The 20,117-nt window shown below is 42.4% G+C and overlaps 1 protein-coding gene across 2 annotated transcripts in view; it reads left to right on the top strand.

The window, feature by feature from the left end:
* The window catches only part of DCAF12 (DDB1 and CUL4 associated factor 12), a 30,883-nt gene extending 10,816 nt beyond the window's left edge, over positions 1-20,067 (top strand). For both annotated transcript variants that reach the window (XM_048048540.2, XM_066988572.1), the window contains exons 4-9: positions 662-722; positions 4,844-5,037; positions 6,132-6,197; positions 6,860-7,022; positions 10,720-10,904; positions 11,593-20,067. In XM_048048540.2, coding sequence (XP_047904497.2) covers positions 662-722; positions 4,844-5,037; positions 6,132-6,197; positions 6,860-7,022; positions 10,720-10,904; positions 11,593-11,751 — 828 coding nt within the window. In that variant the 3' untranslated portion in view covers positions 11,752-20,067. The remainder of the gene's footprint in view (positions 1-661; positions 723-4,843; positions 5,038-6,131; positions 6,198-6,859; positions 7,023-10,719; positions 10,905-11,592) is intronic.
* The last annotated feature ends 50 nt before the right edge of the window (positions 20,068-20,117 follow it).

Raw genomic sequence — 20,117 nt, 5'->3', positions numbered from 1 at the left:
TCTCCTTCCTTTTGACTCAGGCCTTAGACGTTACTGACAACGGCAGAGGTCAGAGTTCTGCAGCTGGCTATCTGCTGCTGCTGAAAAGGCTTGACTGAAGATCTGCATGACTTGCTATTCACTTGCATGCTGCTGTGACTGTGCAGCTTTTCAAACAGAACTACAGGCTTAGGGATCCCCCCCAGGTTTCTTTAAATGCCAAAGAAAAGGTTCTTGAAGTAGTAGTCTTGAAAAATTATTCTGTAGCTTATCTATTGCAAACATCATGTTTTAGTTACCATTTATAGTAGGGACCGTTGTTTGAGGAAGCGTGTGGCTATTCTGCAAAAAACACTGCTTTCAAAATGGAAAATCCAAGTTCTTAGATTTGAGATCAATTTGTCTTTGGTTTAAAGCCTGTTTTTCCATCACTTAATAGCTCTCTAACTATTACTTTTATGCGCTAAGTTTAATAAAACTAAAAAAAAAAAGTTTAAATTGCTGCTGGTTACTTAAACTACTCCAGATTGATACTGGAATTTCACCTGTATAATGTTACTAACATAGGTCTGTCCTTTTTGTGCTTGTACTAAAACTCAAAGTGAAGAATACTTGTCTGCTTTGAGAGACTAATCTAGAATACAATGGCACAGCAAATCTGACTTTTTTTTTTCCCTTTTAGGATGGACATAAGGACTGGATATTTTCAATTGCGTGGATCAGTGATACCATGGCTGTTTCTGGTAATCTTCTTTGTCATTATTTTACTATACTGATGTACAGCACTTGATAAGTCTTAGGGAATCACTTTTATCAAGACATAAAGATAACACAGTATTTGTAACAGTGTCAATAATCAGTATTCTTGTTTCAAGTGCTCTGTTCCTGATTTTCTGCAGGTGTGTGTGTGGGGGGGGATAAAAGGCTCCAAACCCAACACTTTGTAATACTCCAGTCTGATATAACTGGCATTTTGTAATGATTGGACTTGAAGTGTAGGCTGGGCCTGTATGGAGCCTGCTTTGAGGGCTATCTAGTAGTTATCCTTATGTCCAGCAGTTCAGAGTCATTGCAATCAACTGTGTCAGTTGAATTCACTCAATGTAGGAGCCAAGAGCCTGATTACCTTTGCTCCTTTCAGTTAGTGGAAGTAAAGAAGTCCCTTGAAAGAGGTTTCAGCCAACCCACGGTCTGAATTTCTTCTTTCTACTGTTTGAAGGGAGTTTAATTTGACAGCTTAAGTCTTTGGTTTATCTGAACCCAGGTGTCTTGAGCAATATAACATAAGTACTAAACCATTTTCTTAAATGTTTCTCACTGTTCCAGAAAGTGCCTTTAAACCCAGTTAAAACAAATGTTTGTTTTTTTGAGGCATGCCTGGTACTGTAAGTAGACCTTCCCATTGTAGAAATAACTGATAGGAGCCCCCTTGGGACTTTGAATAAAAATCGTCCTGGGGATGAGAAGCAAAATTTCCAAGAACCTGTTCCAGTACATGACCTTCAGTTCAGACCTTTCAAGTTCTTATTTTTGAGCTTTAAATTATATTTAATCTTCATATAGCTCTTCAGTGTCTGAGATTCTTCTCTGTTTAAAAGAGGTCAGTAGGGTCTGGCTTGGGTACTGCTACAGTGAAAACCACTTGGAAGTAACTACCTTGGTTATTTAAACTACTCTTGGTTTTCATATGGTCCTTAAATTATAAGTTTTTCTAATATCAGGGATTTCACTGTCTTTCCAATAGGCACTGCCATGAGAGGGTCTCTAAACAGTGAGTTACAGGGAAGGATTTTACACGAGGAATAACTTCAATAATTTCATGCTATGAGTTAATAACTTTGGAATACAGCAGAGCAACATCATTTACCTGAAATCCTGTGAAGACTCTTTTTAATGAAAACTCAGTTTCTGTTATCAAGCTGTTTAGTAGTTGCTGCTATATGTGTGCATACACACGTGTGCAGTTAAGATGGAAGCTGGTAAGAGAAAAGGTCAGTTACTGACTTTTTAGTAACTGGTTGGATAACTAGTGTAACTTCATACAGTATTACTTAAGTGAAGGCAACAGTACCAGTGTTCTAGTGCATTAATTTAGTAGTTTACTGTGTTTCTGTGGTGACAGTGAATATAGTGTTCCATACATGGGTGTCAGACTGCAGATGACAGAAAACTGTGTCCCATAACAATTCAAATATTTGATTTTTATAATTTGCTTAGCTATTTAAAAAAAAAATAAAGCTAATCCTGGAATTTGGTTTTGAAACTAATACTTATGCTGATCCTTGTGAGGCTCCAACCTAAAAATCTGCACTACAAAAATCATTGTAAAGTCTGAGGAGAACAGCAAAGATGATTCCAGATATCCAGTGGTGAGATAAGGACCCAGTGAGGCCCAACATGTGACGCTGAACTGTTGCTCTTAACGTTTTCTGCATGCTCAGGAGTGGATGTGTGAGTAGAAGGAAGGTTGCCATGTCCTCTGTTGCATGAAACTTGTAGCAGGATGTATGCTCTAGTCTCCGGATGTGAGACACCAGGGAAAACTTTTTAAAAGCAATTAGCAAGAGAGAACTTCACGGATCTAGTTGGGGGAAAAAAAGACGACTGACCTCTGACATTTGTTTTAATCATACATATGTTGTTGCAATCTGTAACTGAAACTACAAAGCAGAAACATTTGAACAGCAGATATTGAGGAATTAGTAATTACTTCTGTCTGAGTTGAGAATCAAAGTGGACAACTCTTGTTAACTTTCCTTTGGGCAGGTTAAATGCCACAGGAAGAAAGAGGTGGGCATTTTTTTCCCATAACAGACAATAGCACTTTCATACAGCTCAAGGTTAGAGCTTCAGCAGTACATTTTCTCATTGCTGTCAAAAATGTTGAGAGAGTGCAGAGTGGGCCATACGCTTGATTATTCTCGCCTGTGTTAGCTTCAATAAGAACTAGGCAAAGGTTTGCCTCTAAAACAGGCAGCAGTGTATTTCAGTAGTCAATAAGCATAAAACGAAACATCTTGACTGAGGGAGAATGCAACAATTGCTGTACTGACTAGGTAAAGATTTCCATGCTAAAAGTTCCAAACTAAGATGAATAATTCCCAGGATGAGCCTAGGGTAACCGATGATACTCTCCTTGGCTTCAGGGCCAACCAGTTAAATGCCATACATTGTCTTTTCCCCCTGTTAGGGCTATTAAAAGGGACAGCTTCCTCCTAAAGTCTGTCAAGATGTTTAGAAATTCTACTGCTGAGCATTCAGCCTCCGTAACAAGATTGGGTGCCATTAGAAGCCATCAGCATGTAAATTGAGTAGCAGGATGTAATGGCGCATGCTGCCTGCTGCTGTGCAGTGCCATTAGGAAGCTCCTTTTGTATTTGTCTGCTGGTTGATGGTGGCAAATTGACTGAATCAGTCTGTGAGGGGGCAAAGCCATCTCTGCTGTGCTGCACCATTAGTACTACAGCACGATGCACTGGTATTCAACACTACTTCAACAAGATGTTTTGCTTATGCGTCTTTGCGGCTTCTTCTTTATGATGTACCAAAGTCTGTACGTAGGCTGATGTAGATATTTAGTCTTCTCTAGCATCTTCAAGACATTAAATACATCTTATGCTTTCCCTGTGAGAGAAGGGATGTGTTTTTTGTAGTGCAGGGAAGAAAGAGGTACATGTCAAGTCTGTAAGAGCTGACTTAGATGGAACTGAGTTGTCTAAACACCAGAAGGGATGGGCATGGGGCTTTGGCTAAGTCTGCATTGATCAGTGAAGTAAAGTAGTTCAGCTTTCTTTGCCTACTCTTTTTGTTTCATATTTTGGCTTAATATTGTGACAAAAATCTCAAATAATTTTCTTCAGACAGGATCTTCTCTGAAGCTATTTTATTCGCAATTGCAATGGTGGGCATCCTGCCAATTAGGAGCACATTTTAGTAAACAAATCATAACCTTTTACTCACTATTATGCGACACCTGATCACCTCCCCTGTTTCCTCATTGGCTGAGTACTACAGGCTCACAAGCTACTCGACGCTCCTCTATACCACATATGTACAATTTTTTTGATCAACCCTTTAATTTCTCCTTCTTCCTTTTTTTCTCCTGTCTTACATTTTGAGAACGTGTGATCCTTGTTTTACCGTTCTCACATGGCTCATCCTGTTCTTCTCAACCTTCTACCTTATTTTGGAACAGTGAGGCCTTCTACTGTCCACTTATCTACTTAGCATTTCTCCTTGTTATGACTACACAACTACCTTGGAACACAGAAAATTAGTTCTCTACAAAAACACAACCTAGTTTCTCACAGTATCTCCAAATTCAATAGAAAAATGGGGGTTTTTGCTTGTTCAGCTTCAGTTCCTTTTGTTTTTTAAACAAGAAATTGTGCAGTTTTCTATGCAGTATATGCTGGGATACTGGCAGAAATCAAATGACCCAAAATCTGCATAAACCTAACAAAATTTTCTCAGAGGTTTCTGCAGTGGCTTAGCAGACACAGTTGATCTCAGCCATGGTAAGCTGGGCTAAATGTGTTGGCTTTTCTGTCACCTCTGAGTGTATTCCATGTGTGAATCTCTAATGGTGATTGTTTTTTTTTGATGGTCAGTTTGAAAACAGATTCAATGCTTAGAAACCATACAGGAAAAAAAACACTTGACAATGAGGTCACAGTATTACTAACTTTGTAGCTGAGAAAGATCATGTTGTTAATCCTAATTGATGACGCCCAGCAGTGTGTTCAGTTTAACTAATAGCAATAGTATCCTTTCCTGTTTCCAGCCTCTATTGTTTATTGCAGTTCCTTCTTTAAAAAAGGTCAATTATGTCTATGTGAAATGCTGTTATGGGCTATTCATCCAGGTTCTCGGGATGGCTCGATGGGTCTCTGGGAAGTCACAGAGGATGTGCTGTCTAAAAGCGATGCCAGGCACAACCTGTCTCAAGTTCCTGTCTATGCCCACATAACACACAGGGCTCTGAAGGATATCCCCAAGGAGAACACCAATCCTGACAATTGCAAAGTCCGAGCACTGGCTTTCAACAATAAAAACAAGGTGAGTAAGGTACTCAAGACAGATGAGAAGTCCTAAAACTGTCCAGACTTACCAGAAAAAAATAATCTAAATCAAATATATTGGAGAGAGGCAGCCTGACATATTTTTCCCTGATCCTTTTGTGTCCTTCTCATATGAAATGGTCGTCTTCATCTGCTGTGTCTACCTCAGCCCTCAAGTGAATTCAGAAAAGCTGGAGGCGGGGAATTCATGTATTTTTCTGAAAAGGAACAATTTGACTGTAGGATTGGTGTTTAGACTTGCACCCAGAGGGAGCAAGGGAGAATGTTTGCAAGAAACAGAGAAAGTACCAGAACACCCCTTGCATCTTGAATCCCACTCTTTGGTGCGGTTGTTGCTTTCCTTCACCCTTAATGAAGACCAGCTGACATTCAGGTAGTTCCTGTTTTGATGGCTGAGTTGTTACTGGATTGCTCAGTAAGCGAGGTAACTGACACACAGGGCAGGCACCAGTGCTTGCTCCGGTGTTATTTTGTTGGCATTTGACAAACAGAAAACATTAACCTCCCCCCCATGCTGATCTCTCGCTATTACTAGAGATGAAAGCTACTGTAGCAAGTAGGAGTAGCAATTCATCCTCCACTGCTTTTGTTTCTGTCCTCACAGAACAGAGGAGGTCTGAAGCCAAAGCAGGCGTGCTCTCAGCAACACAGTGCTCCTGTTGGCTTTATTTTTCACCATGTTAATCACTCCTCTGCAATGAAGACTTCATACAGCTTTTTCCTATAGAGTAGTGCCTGGAAATAAATGGTTACTTTGGGGTCAGAATCACTGTGGGAGCTGCTAGTTGCTAACTAGCTTGTACTGTCTAATAAGTTATTATTTGCTTGTCTAACAAGATCTATACTTTGAAAGTTATTTTTGGTTATTTAATTCTTATTCTATCTGGCACCTTTGTGCTATATTGCGTTCTCTCAAGATCAATGTGAAATGAAAGGCTATCTTGATAAGGACGTACAGGATTACAGATGAGCTCAATCTGGAGGGTGTAGCCTGCCTAGTAGAGTGTGAGGTTTATAAGGGCATTTATAATACAGAAACTAATTTTTTTTTTTTTTTTTAAATCTTAACAGGAGCTGGGAGCTGTGTCCCTAGATGGGTATTTTCATCTTTGGAAAGCAGAGCACACGCTATCAAAGGTGCTTTTCTCTTTTGGCTTTAAACTTGGAAAATTGCCTAGCATTTATTGCTGTTCACTATTTCTTCATCTCCTTTAAATGCTTGAAGAAAACAACAGGTTATAAAACGTAAGCTTTGTATAAAATGTACTAAAAATAAAACTTGAGGAGAGAAACTCACTACTCTTAACTTTCTGCCAGCTCTGCATGAGTTGAGTGTCCTGTTGCATAGAGCGTGGGTAGTTTTGTAGCAGGGTTCATCAAAGAAGCTGTACTTGTTGAAGTGTAATTGCAGATTAAAATTCGGCATATCTCTGCTGGTGTATGAGGTAAGCTTTTTCAGGGAGCTGATGCCGTTACACCTGCGAAGTGGTAACAGCAGCTTAAAAAAAAAAAACTAAAACAATTTGCCAAAAATGTCCTTTGTTCTTCAAATAATACTTCAGCCTTTAGCATTCCAGTTTGGTTTGATAAGGCATCCCATCTCTTCCATGGCTTTTTTTTTTTCTGTGGGTCAGGTTGTTGGTTTTCTCCTTAAGTTCTGTTTTTGTGATGAATTATTTTAGCTGCTTTTTTTCCCCACTGCAATTTACACTGAACTTAGCTTTAACAGAAGAATTCTGTAACATGTTGCTCTTTTATTGTAATGTGTTTTGTTTTTTTTGTCTTTCCTCTGTTTCCAGTTACTCTCCACAAAGTTGCCATACTGCAGGGAGAATGTGTGTTTGGCTTACGGTCAGGAGTGGTCAGTGTATGCCGTAGGATCACAGGCGCACGTCTCCTTTCTGGATCCGAGGCAGCCGTCTCACAATGTTAAATCCGTCTGTTCCAAAGAACGAGGCAGTGGTAAGAAACTTGACAGAGTGCTTCAACCTGTTTGCTTTCAGAAGTAGCAATGTAAGATAAGCTTCTTAAACAAATAAGAGATTTTTCATGTGATGTGTTAAATCATTAACAGTATATGTAGGTTTTGGTTTTAGGCCACTTGTCTTGGCATAAGAGAAGCTAAAAGCAACACTGAAACTAGATGATTTCTTAAGAGCAACTGCATTGTGTACCATCCAAATAGTAATGAACACTATGAAGTCTACATCTTCAACTTTTTAAATGTATTTCTCTATTGTACTTCATCTCATAGCAAAACCAGTTATCATACCACCACTAATACTGCCTAGTCTTGCAGTTTTCTCTGGGACTGGAAGAAAAACGCATGTTTCTGCTGTTTGCTGTCACATTTGGAGTCTGTGCTGTGAGTGAATGCTTACTCTGACGTTGAAGATGAGTGAGATTTCTGACTTTCAGTGTGTATTTGTTTAAATACAAAAGCTCACTCAAAAAAAGAAAGTAACAATAGTAGTCAGAATGATTATAGACATGAGTACTGTTTTTTTCTTCTGCAGTCTCTTCAACTGAACCTTATGCCAGGGCCAAGTGTAAGCATTGTCAGGGTGCATGATCCTATATGCTTCTTCCCATGTCCTTTATTTTGAAGCATGAGAAGGAAGCATTGTGTTAAGATTTTCCATCTTAAAACACATTAATCCAAGGCTAGAAAGTTGCAGTCCTTGTTTAGCTCAGCTCTGAGCATCAGTCTCTTCATTGGGCAAGTTATCAAAAGAGGATTTGTGTAAATAAAACCTCCCTAGCCCTTGTCTGCATTTACTGGAGTTTGTGGGGTGCTGCCCAGATAAATGTCAGGGTCTGTTTCTTTGAGATATGGGAGAGTTTTCTTTAGGGTGGGAAATAATGGTTCACCAGCCCTGAACAGCTGTCCGCACCAGCCTTTGCCCTGAATCACAGCCAGCCAGGGCTCTGTGGAGGTCCTCTGAGGCTGCTACTCTCCAGTATCATAGGGAAGAGGTACTAAGACACAGGAGCGTATTGCCCAATGGTGGCTGGAAGTTTCTGCCCTGAGTATGTGATCCTGCTGGACGTGATCTGTGTGTAGGTAGCTTTTCTGAGACACTGGCTTGAGCCTGGGGAAAGCCTTTGTTCAGCACCATTTTCTGTTCTGCGTAGTGGGCAGATCTCTTATGGCACTGTTGGGGGCACTGAGGTAATATTGCTTCCCAAGGTGCTGAGTGCTTCAGCTTTCTATTGATCCCCCTGGGACTTGGTGTGTGGGGCAGCACAGGCTTCAGAAAGAAGAAAAAAAAGAAAAGGAAGGCTGTTTGGTTTGTGGACTAAAATTTGGGTTGACTTGCAAGTTCTCTGAATGTGCTGTCAGCTTCCAAAATGCACCCAGTGAATGTGGGAAGTTCACACCAACTTCAGATTATTACTGTTGTGTGCATATAAACAGGCTAGAGAGAGCACCATTTTCAGTCTTACCAAGTTAGAATCTGTTTTTTACCCAGTGTAACCATAGCTGCTGTACATCAGAAGACAATTATGCTTTTTAGTGTTCTTGTAAGTGTTGCTTTTCTTAGCAGCTGTACAGGAATATGTAGGGCCCTGTACTCTAGTTCCTGATCAGCAGAAACTGCTTTCTGCTTGGCTAGCATGTAGCGAATTGTTTTATGCCCTTGACTTCAGACCCTGAGGACAACAATGTTAACGTAGTGGACAGAGCTTGTGCAGCACAGACTCTGTGCTTGCTCTTTGCTTAGGACGTGCTACTGCATCTTCATTTACTTCTGCAGTATGTCGGGCCTCCCTCTCTCTCAGGAGTAAAACTCAATTTGCTGACCCAAATATTCCATAGTGTAGCGTTGGGAATGTTAGAGAGCTTGCCTTGATCAGTTCTAGGCACAGGTTGTGCTGCTAGTTTGTGGATAATCTGAGGTGGTACTTCAGGAGCCAATGTGAAGTGCTGTTCTTCAAAGTGTGTTCTAAATATCTTAGTAATGGATATGCCACTGGTTCCTTCAGCTATTTTTTTTATTAGAGAAGGGTCCACATTTCTGCATTTCATTGCTTTTTTTATTCATAGTACTGAAAAGTATGCCATGTGCACTGATACTCCACCTGTTTCTGTAAGTGTTCTGCTGGGTTGCTTGTCAAGAGCACTTTTATAACACAAACAGGAGGATGTCTCCTCTTGTGCCCGTCTCCCCTTACTCAAGTGGCTGCTCTTGCTGATTGAAGAGGGTTTAAAGCCTTCTGAATGTATCCTATGCATATGGAGCTCTGAATTAAATTGGAGGTTCTTGTATGCATCTGGGAAATCTAATGTAGCAAGTGTGAGACTTGCACAGTGGTTTCCCACCTACTAAGACAGTAGCCATGACTTCACCTCACATCAGAAGCACAGCGGTGTTGCCTGCTCTGAGCATGTGTCACAGATGCACGTGGCTGTGAAGGTAACGGCAGGGTGTGGAGGTGGAAGGATGAGGATGTGTTTCTAGTTGGGATTCTGTACAAAGGGCAAGGGGAAAACTCCCTGGCTGCATCCACATCATCTGGATGCCTGCTGTCACGTGTCCCACTGAACATATTCCAGCACGGTACAAGTTTCATGACTTCCAGTCCCACGTGGTATAGTGACAGCAGTTGGAATGTGGATGTAGCTGGCGTAACTCTCTTCCCTTCCTGTTTGGATGCTTGCTTAGGCTGGAATTAGAAGGTACCTTAAATAGGGTTTAAGAGCACGCCTTGAGTTTATAACCCAGTATCATGTTGTGCGGGAAGAAAAAGTATAAAAGCGGTGGGATTTCTTCCATGTGGAACAGTAGCTTAGGGTAGAGTGCTTACACAGAACAAAGCTTTGGCACAATGGAGAGCGGATGACAGGACATCTAGCGATCTGTAAATTCCTACATGCAGAATCTCCCTGAGACTGCTCCTGAGGAATGTGGTGTCGCTTGGGTTGTACGATGCCTGCTGTTTTCACTGCTGAATGAAGTGCTAAAGATGCCAGCTGTAAAGAATAAGGTGTTTGTGTGAGACTACTCAAGTAATGATAACTTAAAGAAACATCACAATCTTAAATTATTTAGTATCAAAGCGATTAGTGATGATTGTAGTTGCACACAATTACTCTTGCTGTTGATCAGCAAAATGTGTGTGGTGGAAGCAGAGTAATTTTTCTCATTGGCTCTTTCTCACAGCTTGGCAGGTAGCTAGATAAGGGTGAGCTCGTGGGAGACACCAATATGCATCCTTTCTACTACGTGCTGCCATGCACTCGCTCCTCCTGGTTCACTTAGAGGCTGATTGCAGACAGAACATGCTTGCTCTTGATCTTAAATGTCTTAGATCTTTGCTTATCTGGCATAGCTGGGGCCTACTGAGAATGAAGCTTCCTGCTGTGCACCGTCAGTGGAGCAGATGGCCTCAGAGAAGGGGAATAGTGTGTGTGTATACACACATACATACAATTTTACATATGTATATTACGTTACATATACAATTGAACCTGCTGCTTCAGTAGTATAAATGGGATTTATCTACACTGCTCCATAGAAATGGGAAAACTGATGTGGAGAAAGCTGGTAGGTAGTTTTTGTTGAAGACAGCATTAGACATCAAGCAGCAGCACTGCAGAGCCAAAGCGTGCCTGGTCCTCACTGGATTGATTTTATGTCCTTTCTCTGTTCGTCAGGTATTCGATCAGTGAGCTTCTACGAACACATCATCACAGTGGGAACAGGGCATGGCTCCTTACTGTTCTATGATATCAGAGCCCAGAGGTTCCTGGATGAAAAGCCCCCACGTGCCTGCTATGGACAGAAGCAGAAATTAGGAGGAAGTGAAATTTTGAAGTTGACTACAGGGAAAGGTTGGCTGGTGAGTAGTAGCTTGTAGCTATAAGGCTTGAACGAGTTGTTTTTACAGTAATGGGAGTTACCTGTAATGATGAATATCAAGAAATGCTGCAAGATTGTTTTCACAAAGGTATTGAGTGGCCAGCTGCTTGAATTTAAGGCGTACTGACTACTCTGCTTATGCACTGATCCATAAATTAACTAGTTCTTCTTCCTCTTGATTGTAGTCTATCTTCTAGTTGTTAGTACATTGAACAAGTTATGTTGTCTACCTTAAAAGCACGATAATTTAATGTGGTACTCTGAGAGATTTAGTTTAGCTTTATACAGCTTTAGAAACTCTGGTTTCCTGAAATAATGCCACGGCAGGCACTTCAGTTCAATGTCCTGTGTGTTACTATAAAGCAGTTAATGGCTATGTCTGACTTCTCTCCATTATCTTTCTTATCGTTGTGATGCAACTTTAAAAATTAATGGGACTTGCTATCTTCCCTACCCTTCACCCTCCCCACCTCCACTGTTTGGTGCAAACCTCCTCAGAAAAAGCTTCAGGAAGGCTCTGGTATCTTCTAATTCAAGTTGTTCTGTCTGAAGCTTCAGGGAACAGAGGAAAAGATCCCTCTTAGGCTCTGGAAACTACATTCTGCTTCTGTGAAACAAGGCTTTCTGTTTGTTTGGCATCAGTAACAGTCTGAACTTTCCTTTAACAGAATCATGATGAAACCTGGAGGAATTATTTTTCTGAAATTAATTTCTTCCCAAATGCTGTTTACACCCACTGCTACGACTCGTCTGGAACAAAACTCTTTGTGGCAGGAGGCCCCCTTCCATCAGGACTTCATGGGAATTACGCTGGTCTCTGGAGCTAATGATAACTCTTTACAAATGCTGATCTTTACACAGATTTCCAATTTTATTTTTTGTTTTCTTTTTTTTTGTAACAATTAAATTGTGTGATGCCACTGAGTTCTGATTTAAATGCAAGTTATTTTTCGCAGAGTTTTCTGTTGGTCTCCAACAGTTTTTTACATCTTTTTGAACCAGTTTTTGCTTTAACCTTCTCGATCCTTTTTATGAAGGCTTTTTGAAATCCCTTTTTATTATATTTGCTCCAAATGACTTTTCCCTTGCATTTATGCTATCTTGGCCATGTGCCCCCTCCCCTACTTTGCTGTGAGGTAGGATTCCTTTCTACTAGAGTGGTTGCTCCTGGGCTTTCTGTGAAAGTGTAGGGGCTGCGTGTGTGCAGGTACTTTGTGTCAGTTACATTACCTGGAGCGAGGACTACTTGTAATTAAAAAATATTAAAAATATTTATAAGAGATAAGCTACTACTTTATCTGCAGAGCCTGGCCCTGGCCTGGGTTGATCTTATTTTTTAAAAGTACAAGTCTAATGACACTGTTTATATGTAGAGGAATACAGTAATTTTAAGCTGTACTCATTGGAGCCCCGGGACAGATTCCCCAGGGTATTGCCCATCACGCTCAAACTGCAAAAGCACAGGAGTTCTCAAAAGTGCGTTTGCATTTTAATGGTAGTTTTCAGCAGTGCCAGGAAGAAAAAAAACAAGTCTTTTGTTCCTTTTCTGCCTGTCCCAGGTATCAGCTTGTACAGCTGGAGTTTGAGTTGGCTGTCCTGCAGCAAGGCAGGGTGACGTTACACTGAGGGCCTGCAGAGGTGATGAAAGGAAAACGGGGAGGGGGGCTAGGGACGTGAGTTTTTTTTCTTTTTAAAAAATGAACTGTATCTAACCATTTTGCAGGTGAGACAAGGTTCCCGGGTATGCTGCTGTGGTAGCTCATGGGTTCTTTGTAGACTGCCTAAAACCCAGGATCTCTTTTGTCTCAGATTGTGGAAACTTTTTCCTTTTTTTTTTTTTTTAGCTGTTCAGGTTGTTAGCCATCTGCTTTGATAAGCCACTGGTATAAAAAAACAATTTTTTTCTGTAAGGATAAAGAGTTTGTCTCAGACTTGTCTAATGCAGGCTAAAAGATTACCACGTAGCAAGATAACTTGCTGTTAGCTCGTGTTGCATTAGCATCCACCATCGTCTAGCTTGCTGTAGGAGATGCTCAATCTTTCCCTGGAGCCCCCTGCTGCCTTTTCCATTTGAACTCCCCGTGGGACTGTGGTTGGGGAGGATAGGTCTGATGCCTTTCGGGTCTACCTGTGAAGCGTGTGCATTCCACTGTACCGGTCCTCTCTGCCACTTGGCTAAAATGCAGGGCTCTGGGGTGCTCCTCCTGGTCTTTTGGCAGCACCAGGAACTCTTGCCTTGTTACCGATGCCTCTGTCCTCTGCCGGGATGAATGCCTGCCCCCTGCCCTCGTCGCCGCCGGAGCAGCGTGCGCCTGGACTTTGCTGCTGTGGTGCCAAACGAGCACTTGGTTGAAGCTGAGGAGAAAAGACAAGGCTGGGACATGCTCTGTTCTCCTGTCTCTGCTGGAGATGACAGCACCGCAGGAGAGTAGCTCTGGTCGCTGAAGCTGTTCCCGCCAGGCTGACCAGAGCTAGTCTGGCAGTGTCCTTACGGTCTCTCGTCTTTGTGCACGGTGTCTTCATCAATAACGCCGAGCAGTGAGGCCCTGGCTTACGTGTTTGACTGATGGGATTACACAGTGTAACAGGCTGTTCCTGAAGGGGAGCAGACCCTGCTTTATCTCACATCAGGCACCTGAAGGAGAGAAAATAACTAATTGTAACAGACCTTCAGACCTTTTGTTCCTGCTGTTTGACCTTTCAGGAACATGGGATCTTGTGCTGCTAGTGAGTGTAGGAAGCTGTTTATTTTACCCCTCTACTTTAGAGTAGACTACCTTATTAATTCGGGTATTACATTTCCCATATTCATTCTTACATGCAATCGAACCAGTGACTTAATTACTGGTTCAGTACTACCCAGCTTGTACGTGCTGGGTAGCAACCCCTCGATAACAATCGGGTGTTACGTGATGGACGTTCCCGAGGAAGCAGAAGCTACAGAGCAGTGTTAGCTTGAGCGTGGCGGTGGGGGTGGTGCTCAGCCTCTTGCCCAAACTCCTCGTTCCTGGTAGCTGCTCCAGCCTTCCTCCTTGGACAGTCAGCTCAGCCAAGGAGAATTGCTGCTGCTCTCCCCAGGTGCTTCCTGGGACTGTTGTAAAGAAGCGAGTCCACTTGTTTGGTTCCCTCATCAGTGCTGCTGATGTTGGTCCAAGGTGAGTAAATTACCAAAGAATAGTTTCATAGGTGTTTGTTCCTAGTCTCAGTTGTTCATTTTTCCCCCTAGATCCATTTTAAGATGCTTTGCAATAGTGCCCAGATAGCTGACTGTATTTAGTCTGTCCACAAAAGTTATGTTCGCGTTGTGCGTGACTCTTGTGACTCCCTTAGTGAGGGAGACTCTTGAATGTCTTTATGGGGATATCTTTGCTGCCTCCATTTCAAGTCTTTGGCAGCATTTTTGTATCTTAAGGATTAAGATACTTCTGTATCAGTCACTCTTCTCTAGAATTTCATTCCCTTCCTTCAACTAAGCACTTGCTTTGTATATAGCTTGCAGCTGCAGAGCTACAAGATTAAAGTTGTGATCCAGCTATGTTAAGTGGTGGTTTGGTGTCTTAATTTCTGCCCCTCAGCTGAGAGGCACTAACTGACCTTGTGAATGGATGTCCCTCACCTGGTGCAGCTGTGAAATAAAGCAGGCTTGCCTAGACTGCTTTTTGGAGGTTGCCTGCTTTGTTTGATTGCAAGAAACCAAGAACAGATTGTCCACAAGTCGCTGCAGCTCAGCAGTGCAGCAGCATCTTACAGCAGCCAGGTGGGAGCTCTGAGATCTATTTGTGGTGGTCTGATACCCTTATTTTCCGTAAACTCACTTCTTCAAGGTGTCGGAGAGGTTCTTAATTAGTTGATGTTGCAACTGCTGCTATAACTCAGTCACTGAGCTTGGGTACAGCTCATCTGTAGGGATGGTGTTGCAGGGCTGCATGTGATGCAGGCGGAGCAGATTCTCCAGCCAGTCTGTGCTGAGCCCTGGACCGCCGCGCTCCATGCTCTCTGGCTTGAAGTCAAGTGAAAATTCCCCTTTGTGCACTGCTGGTCACGCTGCAGCCCCAACCCATGGTGTGACCTCAACTTAAAATGCATTTCTGAGTGTTGCAGTGCCTTCAGTAGCTTATCTTAAGGTCTCTGAAGCACAGACACCAGGAATTTGTCCGTATTGCAGACAAGAGGGTGGAAGGAATACTGCCATGTCTCGTCTGAAGGGAACTCCTCTGTGCTTTCCCCTGCCTCTGCAAGCAGTCGTTTCACGGTGGTGAGGATGGGCAAGGGAGCACGAGGGGGGAAAAAAAGGTGAAAGCCCAGCCAACTGGTTGGTATTGGTCTCAGAACACCTGAGGAGCTTAAAAACACAGAGGGGATGCTTATTCATTGCTCAGGAGGTACTTGTAAAAGGGCTTAATCAGAAATGTTTTCAGAGGTCAAGTAGATGTCCCTTTCATTCTTGGTTTTTCCATGTTAATTTTTAAGGATTTAAATTAGGAAGTATCTTTTTTCCTGTGATGCTTGCCGGCTTTATCAGAACCATGTGGTGCTTGGCTAATTAAAAACAAATGCTTTTGACAGAAAAGAATCTTCCCAATTAAAAACTGAATGCCATTTTCTAACAGCTTTTCCCTCTTGTGACCTGCTGGGAGCAGAACAGTCTAAGAAAGTGCACACAGACCTAACACAGGGTGCCAGGGCTGTTGGAGCTGGGAAAGCGGCTGCCGCTTCTGGACTGAAAAATCACCAAGCAAAACACTTGATTCCGTACAAATTCATGGTCTCAGTCTAATGGCCAGAGAGGGGTGTATATAAAAGCACTTGCGGCATATAAGGAGATGTCTCTAGTCCTAGATGTTGATTCTTTGACCTCAGAACAAAAATCTAGGAGTCAATACTTGGTTTTCTTAGGAACTGCTTTTTTAGATTCCCTTATTAAAAGGGAAAATTCAGGTGCTGAATCTTAATCTCATTAAACTTGTACTTTTTATTTGCCCATTCTCCTGGTCTCCTTTCCTTTTCAAGGCCTCCCACAGTCTCAGGGTATATAAATCACTGACTCATCCAAATAATACCGAAATGGACCAACCAGAGGTTAACGTGCCTTTCTCTTCTGGTACCTTGATCTTTGTAAAGTTATCTCACCAACTCGTCACTGTCTTAGGGCTGGGTACGTGCATTGTCTTTTTCTAAGATGTATGTGTTGAAGTTGCAACAGGTTTGTACTGTTAATTGTGACTCGTTTTATTTGTTTTAGGATGTGGTGTAGACGCAAATCAACGCACTGGTTTGTCTTGGGATCGGTCTCACCCGTGACACCTACCAGTGCTTGCTTGTTTGTTAATGTGTACACAAATGCTGGATCTTCCCCATCACCTCTGATGTACTTGTATATGATGCACAAACTACACAAGGTGTTTTTAAAATGTGTGGTGATCACAACTTGTTGCCTGAGGGTAGCATGTCCTACAGTGAACTGTTTTTAATGTTTTTTTCCCCCAAATGTATTTAAAGATCCAAAGCCAGGGAGGGGTGGGGATCAGCACTCACTGACACTTGCTGGCTTTTGTTCTGAATCCAGGTTCTGATGTTAACAACTCCTGCAATTCCACCCATTTAACAGAGCCTTTCTCAGCTCGCTGTTTCCGTCATGAGCTGTGTTGGAACAGCACCGGATCCTGAACTATCACAGAAGCTGGCAAGTGAAGCAGTAACAGCTCTTTTCAAATGTTATAGTGCATGTTTTTAACTGTAAGGTAAAACTGTTTAAAGTTTTTAATGCAGCTCGCAAATGGAACAGTGGGAAACTGCCGATAGTAAGCAAAACTACCCTGTCTGCACGTGAAGCTCAGCGTTCAGAGCTACCTTGTGAACTTTTTCCTCTGAAAAGTGATTTTTTTTCTTCCCAAGACAAAGACATGACATGTTAACTTTGTCTTCTGAATTGGCAAATGGTATATTTTGGTTTTCAAACTGACACCTGGAGTTTGGGCCAGGTTTCTGCCTCTTCTGCAGGTAGAGGATGGTATGACGGATAGAGTGTGTCCATTCCCAGTTGTTGAGCTTAATCTGTTTGTCAGAGCATGGAAACAGGAATGCTTGTTCGCTTCCTGTTGCCCTAAAAGGGCTTGTATATCCATTACTAACTGAAGTTAAGTACTGAATTGATCCGTGAGGCTACCTTTGTCTTTAGAAGCAGCATCGCTAGTCATCAAGCTATTGGCATTGATACGTTGCCAAGGAGCACTGAGGTTAGTGTATCTCCTGTTCTAGCTGTGTGTGTTCTTGGAACCGCAGTGCGTATTTAAACTGGAGTTCTTTTTGTTCTTGTCAAGTTTCTTGATATCTAGTAAGGTCCCATTTTTATCATGGTCACTTTGCAGAGTAGAACAGATTGGTCTGTCTACTTTGTTATCTTCAGCACTTTACCCATATCCCATTTCTTCCCAGTTCACTTTTAAAAATTGGTTCAAAGCTGCTTGCCTAGTCTGAAAAATACCAAGTCATAATGAAAAGAAAACCCATGTCCCGCTGTTCTTTCACCATAAACTTCAGTTTCTGGCTGGCTGACTCGGATGTGGAGACTCCACTTCTGCAAAGCCTGAAATTCTCACATATCTGCGTTGTTCAGTGGATGTCAGCAGATCACGAAGTGGAGGTGCCCAGCACCAGCACCTGTTTCATTTGGTTAAGACTGATCCAGTGGTGTGTTAGTCAACCAGAGAATTGTCATCCTTGGCCAATCAACAATTGAATAACATCCTTGTTATTCAGCATCACAGCTAAAAATCCTTTGAGGCAAAGGCAGGAAGGTGCATCACTGACTTACTGCTGACTTTTAATCCCATTTGGAGCCTTTCTCCACGTACTCTGTCATATGCATTTGATGGATTGTGGAAAAAACTGTGCTATGCTATGAGCTGAACTCTAGCCCTGTGCTCAGAAGGCAACAGCTGTTATTAGCTTTAGCTAGCAGTAATACCAAGGGCTGGCTACATGCAGATGAGCTGATGTTTGAGCAATGGAAGCCCTGAGGTTTTGCTTTGTGCTTTTAAGACTGCAGAACTGGTCCCAGAACTTGTGAGACTGCTGGTCATCCACCTCAGGATGAGCTGTGAAGATGGCATGGGGAACAACCAGTGGTCAGTCACCCTCTCCCTCATCGACGAAGGTTACCAGTGCACTTGTCTTTGTTTTCATGGCTGACTACAAACACTGTGCTTTGCTGCCACCAGCCACCTCCGTGGGCTTCCTGCTGGGATGGAGCCTGCAGCTTCATCTACCTGGTCGCTTGCTCAGTCAGCGTGAGCTGTATGTGCAGGGTGTGCCAGGCCAGCTGGGTGTTACAGCTTCAGTTGACTGCTCTGGGTTTCTCTTACAACACAGGTGATATAGGACCAGTACAGAAAGGCCCGGATGAGAAACTTCTAGCAGGCTCTGTCACTCTTGTTCAAAACGCTTTGTCTCCATTCTCCCTTCATGCCACCTTCTGGCCCCTGAGACTCGAGCAAGTTCCCTGTCGTCTCATGGCTTACCAGTTCTGCCAAGTCTAGGGGTGAGCCCCGCTGCAGTCTGAGACTTCTGCACTTGCTCAGACAACCCCTTGCTGAATTGTTTGCTGTCTGCCTTTTCATTTAACTCAGCCCTGGATGTCTCCCTGAGCTGGTATCCTCCTTTCAGCCTGAAGGGCTTTGCTCCAAACTCATTCCTGTGCCATGAAGGAGTTGATTCCCATACTGCTGATTATTTCAATTGGGTGGCTTTTTTCTTACTTATTCTGGGGTTCACTGCAAATATACAGTATGTTAGTGACTTCTCAGCTCTCTCCTGAACGTGGTACAGGGGCCCACCCAGGTGAAGCATCAGAATTTTGTCTACTTGTAAGGTGCGCAGAAACAGGTCTCTCCTAAACAATTTTTTGGGAGGAAAAGCAGCTGCATACACACAAATGGAAAGGTATCTCTGTGCAGAATAGGTGAGGGAGCAGTCTAAGAATTTAAAATAGAAGAACAGATTACCTTTTTTAAAAAAATTACTTTAACAGGAGGTTTGGCTGTGTTCTAATCCACAGAAAGTTGCAATGTTAACTGGGGGTTTCTGTTCATCAATACAAAATGTGCCTCTCAACTATAATGCAAAAGTCAGTCTCTGTCTCACTTTGTTTGCAATGCAAGAAGTTTAACTGAAGACTGATTTAATTCTTGTTTCTTGCTCTTAAGTGTTATCATCCATACACCAGTCCTTGCTGGTCTTTCCCAAGCACCATACAGCACCATCCCTGTTTAAAAGCAAAAAGGGAATTGCATTGAGCAGTGGAACCTGCTGAACTCCCTTGCTTTAGAGAGACACTGGAGAGAAGAGACCAGGTTCCGCGTGTTTTAATTACAACTTTAAACCAATGCAGCTACTCTCTCAGATCAGCACCACTTCCTATTTTCCCTCTGTTAGATGGGAATACAAAAGCAAACCCAGCAATACGTGATCGAGTTGACGTGCTCGCGTGTAGAACGTGGGATCTTTGAAATACGAGGACTGAGATCTCCAGTTGTGTGGAAGAACTCAGTATGGGTGCAAGAGTTTGGATCTCTGATTACAGCTCTTCTGCCAGCTTGCTAAATGCAATCGAGTACTCTGCACTCTGCCGAAGACTGTGGTAGAAGAGCTGTGGAGGTGTAGGCTGGAACTGATCTTTTTAGGTCACCTCTGTGTTGCTTGACTACATGGACAACGTAACAGTAATTTTTACAGATTGCTTTCCATCTGTCAGTCACAACTCTTAATTTGCTGTTTGGGGTAAAACTGTTAATAGATGCGTTTCCAGATCAAACGAAGAGCCTAACTTTCCATCTTGCATTAACCGGGTTACTGTGTTCACATGCCAGAAAGATGTTGCTCTTTGAAAAAAGCATGTTAGTGTATGCGGCGATGACCCATGCACTTTTTAAATACCTAAATCTGTATATTCTCACCTGAGTATCGTTAACCATGCTGTAGTCTGACAAATGGATCTTTTACTACTGCCTTGTTATATAGATAATTGTAATTAACTGCAGTTTGTTTTTCCACTACTTGAAGTTGTGTGATCTGGAAATTGGTGAACAAAAAGTATTTGTGCATCTTACTATGGGTATCTCTAAATAAAATGTATTTGTATAGTGTGTTGGCTTTGACTGATGGTTTATTTTATTTGCTAATCCTCTCACTATGA

This window comes from Anser cygnoides, chromosome Z (assembly GCF_040182565.1).
Source record: "Anser cygnoides isolate HZ-2024a breed goose chromosome Z, Taihu_goose_T2T_genome, whole genome shotgun sequence".
Classification (NCBI taxonomy): domain Eukaryota; kingdom Metazoa; phylum Chordata; class Aves; order Anseriformes; family Anatidae; genus Anser; species Anser cygnoides.
This window is presented reverse-complemented; position numbering and strand designations above follow the sequence as displayed.